The sequence below is a fragment of the Bubalus kerabau genome, chromosome 23 (assembly GCF_029407905.1).
Source record: "Bubalus kerabau isolate K-KA32 ecotype Philippines breed swamp buffalo chromosome 23, PCC_UOA_SB_1v2, whole genome shotgun sequence".
In the NCBI taxonomy this organism is placed as follows: Eukaryota; Metazoa; Chordata; class Mammalia; order Artiodactyla; family Bovidae; genus Bubalus; species Bubalus kerabau.
The window spans coordinates 10,468,786-10,480,556 of NC_073646.1; the positions used below are offsets into that span (position 1 = coordinate 10,468,786).

An 11,771-nucleotide genomic window follows, 5' to 3' on the forward strand; every position below is an offset into this window, starting at 1 on the left:
TTTTTTAAAAAATCACAGTATCGACTTCATAGGCTTGTGAAAAAGTAAAAGTTGCTCATTTGTATCCAACTCTTTGGGACCCCATGGACTGTAGCCCACCAGGCTCCTCTGTCGTGGAATTCTCCAGCCAAGAATACTGGAGTGGGTTGCCATTTTCCTTTTGCAGGGGATCTTCCTGACCCAGGGATCGAACCTAGGTCTCCTGCATTGTAGACATTCTTTACCATCTAAGCCACCAGGGAAGCCCTCATAGGTTTGTAATATAGCTTAAATGAATATTATGAGTAAAACACTGAGAATAGTGCCCACGTATAGTAAGTGTTTGCTATTATTTTTCACTCAATCTAACTTCCCCTTAAAAGCAGCCAAGAATTTCATCTGGAGCTCGTTTTGAGGAACAGCTTTGCGTGTCTGTCATGGAAAGATGAACGGACAGTGGGACACTTCTTGAAAGACAAAACATTATCCTACTTGACAGGCTAGGCGCGGATTTTGATTCCATGTGATTTCTGGCTTGGGTCCCGGCCCCACCAACAGGGGACTCTCAATGGTGCCTGAGACCAGACGGTAGTGGTCCCCTCAATTTAAGGCCCATTGGGCTAAACGAGGACCAACCACGGAACACTGACCAAACCCCACCAGCAAACCAGCCCTGACAACTGAGACCATCCTCAGATCCAATAACTCTGCCTGGAGCAAGAGGACATCATCCCACTTTGGATGGGAATCCATTGGAAATCACAACATGTGGGTCCAAATGAATTTTGTGCAGACAGTGCTTTGAAAGCATAAACCAAACTTTCCATCCGAGGGACAGTCCCCAGCTCCAGGGACAATCCCAGTGTGACATCCTGTTGCAACTGAGGCTCCACCCCAGCCCTGCCCAGAGTCAGGACACCAAGTCACACTTATGATCAGAGAATAGGTACCATTTATATGTGACTGCAGCCATGAATGGAGAAGGCAATGGCACCCCACTCCAGTACTCTTGCCTGGAAAACCCCATGGACAGAGGAGCCTGGTAGGCTGCAGTCCATGGGGTCGAGAAGAGTTGGACACGACTGAGCGACTTCACTTTCCCTTTTCACTTTCATGCATTGGAGAAGGAAATGGCAACCCACTCCAGTGTTCTTGCCTGGAGAATCCCAGGGACGGGGGAGCCTGGTGGGCTGCCGTCTATGGGGTCGCACGGAGTCGGACACGACTGAAGCCACTTAGCAGCAGCAGCAGCAGCAGCCATGAAATTAAAAGACGCTTGCTCCTTGGAAGGAAAGTTATGACCAACCTAGATAGCATATTAAAAAGCAGAGACATTACTTTGCCAACAAAGCTCCGTCTAGTCAAGGCTATGGTTTTTCCAGTGGTCATGTATGGATGTGAGAGTTGGACTGTGAAGAAAGCTGAGTGCCGAAGAATTGATGCTTTTGAACTGTGGTGTTGGAGAAGACTCTTGCGAGTCCCTTGGACTGCAAGTAGATCCAACCAGTCCATTCTGAAGGAGATCAGCCCTGGGATTTCTTTGGAGGGAATGATGCTGAAGCTGAAACTCCAGTACTTTGGCCACCTCATGCAAAGAGTTGACTCATTGGAAAAGACCCTGATGCTGGGAGGGATTGGGGGCAGGAGGAGAAGGGGACGACAGAGGATGAGATGGCTGGATGGCATCACTGACTCGATGGACGTGAGTCTGAGTGAACTCCGGGAGATCGTGATGGACAGGGAGGCCTGGCGTGCTGCGATTCATGGGGTCGCAAAGAGTTGGGCACGACTGAGTGACTGAACTGAACTGATGAAGCGCACACAAGGTGTCAGTGGTCCCGGTGGCCTCGTTACATATACTTTCTTCACCCAGTTGAGTCCTCCTCACACAGCCTGTGATAGAGCTAACCTCATCTCCATTTTACAGATGAGAAAATAAGAGAAGGGAGCTGCAGAGTCCCTCCATGAGATGAAGATACTGTGTGTCTGACTTGTTTCCTTCTAGAGAACCAAATAAAAGGTATGTGTATGTGTGAACGCTCAGTTGTGTCAGATTCTTTGTGACCCCATGGACTGTAGCCCTCCAGGCTCCTCTGTCCATGGAATTTTCCAGGCAAGAATACTGGAGTGGGCCATTTCCTACTTCAGGGGATTTTCCTGACACAGGGATCAAACCCATGTCTCTTGCATCTCCTGCATTGGGAGGTAAATTCTTTATCACTTTGCCACTATATATGAAAGCCTATTTGCATCTTGTGAGGCTGCCTGCCAAGTCAAACCCACAACCACAGTTAGTTGGCTGGGGAATGGTGGAGCCAGGACCCAATCCTGGGACTGCCTGAACTTGAGTCCAGGCTCCTCCTGCTCCTTAAGGCCGCTGGAAGCCCAGAATACTCACTAAAAGTTGGTCTGCAACACAGCATGGCTAAAACATAGTTACCATTTGGCCAAGCAGTTTGGCTTCTAGGTTGTTGCCCAAGAGAATTGAAAACATATATTCAAACATAAACTTGTACCTGAATGTTCATACGTGCGTGCGAGCGTGCATGCACGCTCAGTCGCTCAGTCGTGTCCAACTCTTTACAACCCCCTGAACTGCAGCCTTCCAGACTCCTCTGTCCATGGGATTCTCCAGGCAAGAATACTGGAGTGGGTTGCAATTTCCTCCTCCAGGGGATCTTCCTGACCCAGGGCTTGAACCCGCATCTGCTGTATTGGCAGGTGGATCCTTTACTACTGAGCCACCTGGGAGGACCCCACGTGAATGTTCACAGCATTATTCATAAGAACCAAGAGAGTAGAAACAACTCAAGTGCCCATCAACTGATGAAGGATACAGAAAATGTACTCTAGCCGGACAATGAAATATGGTTCAGCCATAAAAAGCAGTGAAGGACATGCCAAAACGTGGATGAACCTTGAAAACATGATGCTCAGTGAAAGAAGCCAGATAAAAGGCCACATACTGTATGGTCCCATTTCCGTGAAGTGTCCAAAGTGAGCAAATTCAAAGGGATGGAAAGTAGATTCGTGGTTTCCAGGGGCTGGGGGAGGGGAGAGATGGGAAGTGACTGCTTAAAGAGTCCAGGACTCCCATCCAGGGTGATGAAAAATCCTGGGACAAGACAGGATTGTGGATATACTAAAAACCACACTGAATTGTATAAACTGTGAGTTTATGATATGTGAACATTTCAGTAAAAACATATACCATACACACATGATACCAAAAGCAAAGACAGCAAAAGTAAAAATCATAACTGAAACTACATAAAATTTAAAAGCTTTTGCTCACTGCAGGACAACCATCAACAGACTGGAAAGGTAACCAGTGAAATGGGAGAAAACATTTGCAAATCATACATTTCATAAGAGCTTATGGGATTTTCCAGGCAATAGTACTGGAATGGATTGCCATTTCCTTCTCCAGGGGATCTTCCTGACCCAGGGATCAAACCCAGGTCTCCCGCACTGTAGACAGATGCTTTACCGTCTAAGCCACCAGAGAAGTCCCTAATATCCAGAATATATTTTAAAAAATGTCAACAACTGAACAACAACAAAAAATCCAATAACCCATTAAAGAACAGGCAAAGGACTTTGGACAGACATTTCTCCAAATATGATGTGCAAGTGGCAAACATGCACACAAGAAGCAGCTCAACATCACTAATCATTAGGGAGAGGCAGTCAAATTTACAATAAGACACCAGCTTGCACACTACTCTGAAAAAAAAAAAAAAAACAGAAAATAACAATTGCTGATGAGGATGTAGAGAAATTGGAAACCTGTGCATTGCTGGGGGGATCATAAAATGCTTCAAGTGTTATGGAAAATAGTATGAAAGTTCCTCAAAAAGTTAAAACCAGAATTACCACATGACCCAACAAGCCCACTTCTGGGTATCTATTAAGAATTGAAAGCAGGGTCTTGAAGAGATAGTTGTACATTCATGTTCATTGCAGTAATATTTACAAGAGCTAAAACATGGAAGCAACCAAAGTGTCCACTGACAGACGAATGGACGAACAAAGTGTGGTCTGTACACACAATGAAATATTCTTCAGCCTTTAAAAGGAAGGAAATTGACATATGATAGAACGTGGTGAACGTTGAGGACATTGCTGCTACTGCTGCTAAGTCGCTTCAGTCGTGTCCGACTCTGTGCGACCCCATAGATGGCAGCCCACCAGGCTCCCCCGTCCCTGGGATTCTCCAGGCAAGAACACTGGAGTGGGTTGCCATTTCCTTCTCCAATGCATGAAAGTGAAAAAGGAAAGTGAAGTCGCTCAGTCATGCCCGACTCCTAGCGACCCCATGGACTGCAGTTTACCAGGCCTCTCCGTCCATGGGATTTTCCAGGCAAGAGTACTGGAGTGGGTTGTCATTGCCTTCTCCTGTTGAGAACATTATGTTAAGTGAAATAAGCTAGCCACAAAAAGACATATTCTCTATGATTCTATTTACATGAAGTATCTAAAGTTGTTAAATTCAAGGACTTTCCTGGTGGTCCAATGTCTAAGATTTTGTGCTACCAATGCAGGGTGCCTGGGATGGATCCCTGCTCAATGAACTTGATCTCACATGCCACAATTAAGGGGTTCGCTTGCTGCAACTAAAGATCCTGTGTGCTACAACTAAGACCCAGAGCAGCCAAATAAATAAATATTAAAAAAAAAAACACTCCATGCTTCCATGGCAGAGAGTATGAGTTTGATCCCTGGTGGAGGAGCTAAGATCTCTCACGCTGTGAGGCATAGCCAAAAAGCAAAAAAAAAAAAAAAATTAAGTTGTCAAATTAAGAAAGACAGAAAAAAGGGGTTGGGGGAGGAGAGACTAGAGAGTTGATATTGAAGGGGAAAGAGTCTCAGGTTTGTAGATGCAAAAGTCCTGTAGATCCGTTTTACGACAACGGATCTTAAATAAATATATTTAACAGTACTGAACATTCAAAAATGGTAAATTTTATGTTGTGGGTTTTTTCCCACACTAAAAAAAGTAAAAAAGAAAAGAAAAAAAAGCAGCCCACTGGGGAAACACACACACACAGCATCACTATTAATAACATTTCCTCTACCTGCCCAGGTGTGCTACAGAATCACATCCTTCATTGATTCAGCAAGGTGCTCTCCCCACCACACTGCACTTCACTGACCTGGAACCGGGGACAAGGGAAGGGACCAAGTCTCTATCCCCAGGGCGTAACCAGCACCTATACACAGATGCTGGATAAACATGTACTGAACAAACTGTATAGCAATCACGTAGGGAGGGCAGGTTGGTACAGGTTCCGTCTTTTCACAGATGGGTCAATGGCGGCTTAACAAGGCAAGATGAACCCTGTCCAGAATCACAAAGCCAGCAAGCAGTAAAGGAAGACATAGCCCTGAAATCCCAGACTCCTGCTACAGGACCCCTTCCATAATCTCACCTCCCTTCAAAGTCAACCCGGAATCCATTTCAACATGGAATTTACAAATAACAATTCTCACCTTATACCGATGCTGCTGCTGCTAAGTCGCTTCAGTCCTGTCTGACTCTGTGCGATCCCATAGACGGCAGCCCACCAGGCTCCGCAGTCCCTGGGATTCTCCAGGCAAGAACACTGGAGTGGATTGCCATTCCCTTCTCCAGTGTATGCAAGTGAAAAGTGAAAGTGAAGTCGCTCAGCCATGTCCGACTCTTTGCGACCCCATGGACTGCAGCCAACCAGGCTCCTCGGTCCATGGGATTTTCCAGGCAAGAGTACTGGAGTGGGGTGCCATTGCCTTCTCCCACCTGATAGTAGTGAGCCTTAACTTGTTCGGATCATGGGCCCATTTGATAATGTAATTAAAGTCTGAGTCCTTTTCTTAAAGCAACACACATGTGAAACTTAGATAATAGTTTCCAGAGGGTTCCTGGACCCGGCCTCAGGTTCCAGTTAAGAACCCCCTTCTCCATCCTGCTATCTGGGTGACTTCATTTATGCTCAGGATTTAGAGCTATCTCTCTATATTTTTTTTTAATTATAGTTGAGTTTTAGTCATTCCTAAAGGAAATCAATCCTGAATATTCTTTGGAAGGACTGATACTGAAGCTGAAGCTCCAATACTTTGGCCACCTGATGTGAAGAATTAACTCATCAGAAAAGACCCTGATGCTGGAAAAGACTGAAGGCAGGAGAAGAAGGGGACGACAGAGGATGAGATGGTTGCATGGCATCACCAACTCAATGGACATGAGTTTGAGCAAGTCCAGAAGTTGGTGATGGACAGGGAAGCCTGGTGTGCCTCAGTCCATGGGTTCGCAAAGAGTCGGACATGACTGAGTGACTGAACTGAACTGATAGTTGATTCACAATGTTGTGTTAGCTTCAAGTATACATCAGAGTGAATCAGTTATACATATATCCACTCTTCTTTAGATTCTTTTCCCATTGCATTAGGCCATTACAGAGTATTGAGTAGAGTTCCCTGTGCTATAGAGTAGGTCCTTATTTATTTTCTATTTTATATATGAGTGAGTGAAAGTCACTCAGTTGTGTCTGACTCTTTGCATCTCCATGGACTGTAGCCTGCCAGGCTCCTCTGTCCATGGAATCCTCCAGGCAAGAACACTGGAGTGGGTTGCTGTTTCCTTTTCCCAGGTATCTTCCCAACTCAGGGTTTGAACCCAGGTCTCCTGCATTGCAGGCAGCTTCTTAACCATCTGAGCCACCAGGAAAGCCCTATTTATGATAATATTTATATTTATATATGTAGTATGTATATGTCAATCCCAATTTTCCAATTTATACCTACTCTCTTACCCCTGGTAACCATAAGTTTGTTTTCTACATCTGTTACTGTATTTCTGATTTGTAGATACATTCGTTTGTACCTCCCCCCCCTTTTTTTTAGATTCCATATATAAATGATACCTTCTGTATATTCTTGAGCATCAGAATCAACTAGAGATGCCCATCCTGTGGGAATCTGGTTAAGCAGGTCCAGGGCTGGACCAGAGATGTGCATTGGGCACAGCAGAGGATTATGGGATTGGAAGCTCTCAGGCACACACAGGTCCACAACCTGCTACCTCCCAGATCTCTGAATGCAGCCCACATGACCTCCCCCTGCCCAATCAGATCCAGCCTCTCTGCCCTGCAGCCAATCAAACCTGGCCATTAGAGCATTCCACCACAAGCCAACAAAGACAACCCTGGACTCAACATCTTTCCCACATAAGTGCCCTTCCACCTGGGTCCCAAGGCCAGAAGGCTGGGCATCACCCTTGACTATCCCCATCTGCACCCACATCTTGATCACCACCAAGACTGGCTGATTCTGCGTCCTCTGTGCCCCTCCACTTCCCCCCACCAGCCCTGCCAGTGTCCTGGCCCAAGCTCCCAGCTTCTGTTTCGTGATTCCTTCTGCCCTTGAGCCTCTGCTCAAACTACTTTCCAGTAAACCAGTGTGAACTCCTTAAGCCCTTGCTCTCCCCTCTAAGCCTTTGTGTGTGCTCGCTCCACGTCTCTTAGTTAACTCCTACCCATCCTTTGGGTAAGCTAAGCTGTCACTTTCTCCCCTGGCCAGCATAAATGCCCAAGCTTTTGCCAATCACGGCATTTTTTTAAAAATATTTAAATGTATTTATTTTTATTTGGAGGATAACTGCTTTACAATATTGTGTTGGCTTCTGCCGTACATCAACATGAATCAGCCACAGGTATACATATGTCGGAGAAGGCAATGGCACCCCACTCCATTACTCTTGCCTGGAAGATCCCATGGACCGAGGAGCCTGGTGGGCTGCAGTCCATGGGTCTCGAAGAGTTGGACATGGCTGAGCAACTTCACTTTCACTTTTTACTTTCATGCATTGGAGAAGGAAATGGCAACCCACTCCAGTGTTCTTGCCTGGAGAATCCCAGGGACAGGGGAGCCTCGTGGGCTGCTGTCTATGGGGACACAAAGAGTCGGACACGATTGAAGCGACTTAGCAGCAGCAGCAGCAGACATACGTCCCCTCCCTCTTGCACCTCCCTCCCACTTCCCACTCCATCCCACCCCTTGAGGTTGTCACAGAGCCCCGGTTTGAGTTCCTTGTGTCACACAGCAGATTTCCATGGGCTATCTAATTTTACATTTGATAAAGTACATGTGTCAATGCTACTCTCTCAATTCATCCCACCCTCTCCTTCCCCCTCTGAAATCACAGCATTTAAAACATTGATTCATAACAGCCACTGACATGCCTTTACCCTACACCCTGACACCAATGGTTTCCAACCGGGGAAAGTTTGCCTCCCAGGGAACACTTGGCGCTGTCTGCAGACCTCACTGGTGGGATGCTCCTGGCATGTGGTGAACAGAAGCCAGAGATGCTGCTAAATATCCGAAATGCCCAGGACATCCTCACCACCAAGAGGAACCTGGCCCCAAATGTCAGCAGTGTCGAGGCTGACCATCCCTGCTCCAGAACAGACCACGCCATAGAGGTAGGCGGTGTGTCCTGTACACCACGTGTCCCCAGCCACCAGCCCAGACGTGGGTATACAGGAGGAGCTCAATGAAGACTGAGTTGGCTGTAGTGAGGTGAATGAACCTAGAGTCTGTTATGCAGAGTGAAGTTAAGTCAGAAAGAGAAAAACAAATATCATATATGAACACATATATATGGAATCTAGAAAACGGTATTGATGAACCTATTTGCAGAGCAGAGATAGAGACATAAGCCGTAGAGAACAGACTTATGCACACAGCGGGGGAAGGAGAGGGTGGGACAAATTGCGAGAGTACACTGACTTACATACACTGCCATGTGTCAAACAGACAGCTAGAAAGAAACTGCTGTAGAACACAGGGAGCTCAGCTCAGTGCTCTGTGATGACCTAGAGGGCTGGGCTAGGGCAAAAGGAGGGTGGTCCGAACGGGAGCAGATGTATCTATTCTTGCAGCTGAGTCATGTAGTTGTATAACAAAAACTAGCATGACACTGTAAAGCAATTATCCTCCAATTAAATTTTTTAAAAAAACCAACACTGAACACATGAGTTTAGATGATCTAGAAGATATCCCAGGATTCCAGTTCTCTCACAGTATCTTTCCTTAAAGATAATCATAGGTCACTATGGTAGGTTGAACAATCCCTCAATCCAGGGCCCTGACCGCTGGAGACTGTGACTGTCACTAAGTTGTTATGGCAAAGGGGCCTCTGTGGGTGTGATCAAATTAAAGATCTTCAGGTGGGAAGATTACCCTGGATTATCCAAGTGGGTCCGAAAATGCAACCACAAGTAACCCAGTAAGAGGAAGGCAGAGGGAGACTGATACAGAGGAAAAAGCGATGTGAAATAAAAGTGAGGCTCAAGATGCTACAATGCTCGTCTTGAGAGGCAGCAGAAGGAGTCACCAGCCGGCAAACCACCGGAAGCTAGAAAAGGCAAGAAACGGATCTTCCCCTAGAACCTCCAGAGGGAGTGTGTCCTGTGGACACTTTAGTTTCAGCCCAGTGAAACTGATTTTGGACTTCAGAACTATGAGAGAATAAATCTCTGTTGTTTTAAGCCAACACTACCTCTGGCTGGGGGCTTCCCAGGTGGCTCAGATGGTAAAGAATCTGCTTGCCAATGCAGGAGACGTGGGTTTGATTTCTGGGTCGGAAAGATCCCCTGGAGGAGGAAAAGGCAACCCACCGCCGTATTCTTGCCTAGGAAATCCTGTGGACAGAGGAGCCTGGTGGGCCAAGGTCCATGGGATCACAAAAGAGTCGGATATGACTGAGCGACTAAAACAACAATATCTCACTGGCTAGAGTTGAAAGAGGGCCAAGAATAAAAATTCAAGCCCTTGTCTACCTCTCCAGCCTCCTGCCAACCCCTGTCTTCTCCCCCACTACCCTCCAGACACAGTGGCTTTCCTTTGACCTTCCAAACACAGCCCTGGGCCCTTAAATCTGCTTTTCATTCTTCAAGGAAGGTTTTAGTCAGAGCCTCCCATGCTGGCTGCCTCTCATCACTCAGTTCAGTTCAGTTGTTCAGTTGTGTCCGACTCTTTGCAAGCCCATGGACTGCAGCACGCCAGGCTTCCTTGTCCTTCACTATCTCCCAGAGTTTGCTCAACTCATTTCTATTGAGTCAGTGATGCCATCCAACCATCTCATCCTCTGCTGCCCCTTCTCCTTTTGCCTTCAACCTTTCCCAGCATCAGGGTCCTTTCCAATGAGTGGGCTCTTTGCATCAAGCAGCCAAAGTATTTGAGCTTCAGCATCAGTCCTTCCAATGAATGAATATTCAGGACTGATTTCCTTTAGGATTGACTGGTGTGATTTCCTTGCAGTTCAAGGGGCTCTCGAGAGTCTTCTCCGTCATCACAATTAAAAGCACAAGGCTGCTAGCCTCCCCAGTGACTTTCTCTTTCATCAGCCTGTTTTCTTCCCAACTCTTCTCACACTAATTATCTTGTTAACATCTTTGTTCACCTGTTAGTCCCCTCCCCCCAAGACCACAGACTAGGAGGGCAGGACCTTGTCTGGTCTGTCCTGGGTGTGCTGGGAGCCCGGCGTCTGGCACACACCGGGTACTCAGTACATCCTGAATGAATGAACCTGAATGAATAAATCTGCAGCACTGAGTGTGCCTGCCCAGCTACCGGGTCAGAACGCACCTGATCTTGGCTTTCCGAAACGCCAGCTCCTCCTCGTTGCCAAAGTCCAAGGACACATCCTCGGTATCATCCACCAGGGCCTGGGGACATCAATGACGAGTGACAGGCCCTTCCCAGCGGTGCACAGGCCCTCTGGCCACGACCCTCTCTGCGGGCGGGGCCTTCCCCTTCTCCACCCTCCCGCCCACTTGGGGTCCAGCGCAGGCCCAAGCCCCGGCTCCCGCATCCCTCCCCTCCCTCCTCCTCTTCCTCCCAGCTTCTCCTAGCCCTCCGCAAGGCTCCCAGCATCCTTGCCACCACCCTCCCATCTCCGGCATCCCCGCGGCCCTACCTGCTTCATCCTTCCCAGAGCCCACCTGGAGCCCACAACCCAGCCTCCGGCTGCACCTCTCGCTGCGGAAGGGCTGGGACGCCTGGCGCGCAGTGGCGGTGGGCGCGGGGACACGGTGGGGTTGGGGTCAGAGCCCGAGCCCCCGGTGCAGCCTCCTTGCTGGTCTCCGGTGGGGGCGGGGCGCGCGGGCCCCAGAGCGCAGTCGCCGGCGGGGGAGGTGGGCTCGACTGCCCGGGCGGGGGCGGGGCTTGGGAGGGTCCCTCTGCCCGGGCCCTCCGGGAACACCGCCTAGGAGAGACAGTTGATGCCCAATGCAAGGATGGAGGGTGAAGACGGAGCGGCGGCAGGGAGGGGACGATTCGGGCTCAGAGGCGGACTCGGGAACCCAGATCGGTGATCCTGCGAGAAGTAGAGCGAGTGGGTCAGTGAACCAGGTGGATGTTCCATAGATGTCGACCGAGGGAGGGAGAGAGTGCAAGAATGAATGTCAGTGTTGGGCAGCCTCTCTCAAGGCTGGAGAAGGCCGGTGTTTCCCCAAAGAATTCCCTAGGGCCTTAATTAAAAACAATTTCCCAGGCCAACCGCGGAGATTCCTAAGGCCTGGAGTGGAGTTCCGGACTCGGCCTTTTAACAGGTGAATCTGCTGCAGCTCTGGCGTGGGTCCCATTGCCGCCCACGGTGACGTTGCCTTCATCCTGGTGCCAGACACACACTATGGACAATGTAACTATTATTAGCAGTAATAGTAGTATTTCTGCTTCCCTGGTGGCTCACTAGTAAAGAATCTGCCTGCCAATGCAGGCGATTCAGGTTCAATCCCTGGTCCAGGAAG

At 48.3% G+C, this 11,771-nt stretch overlaps 1 protein-coding gene across 1 annotated transcript in view; it reads right to left on the minus strand.

Moving 5' to 3' along the window:
* TVP23A (trans-golgi network vesicle protein 23 homolog A) overlaps window positions 1-11,131 on the minus strand; it is a 32,968-nt gene extending 21,837 nt beyond the window's left edge. The window contains exons 1-2 of the mRNA XM_055561693.1: window positions 10,940-11,131; window positions 10,609-10,688 (exon numbers count right to left, since the gene is read on the minus strand). Coding sequence (XP_055417668.1) covers window positions 10,609-10,688; window positions 10,940-10,948 — 89 coding nt within the window. The 5' untranslated portion in view covers window positions 10,949-11,131. The remainder of the gene's footprint in view (window positions 1-10,608; window positions 10,689-10,939) is intronic.
* Window positions 11,132-11,771: the final 640 nt, after the last annotated feature.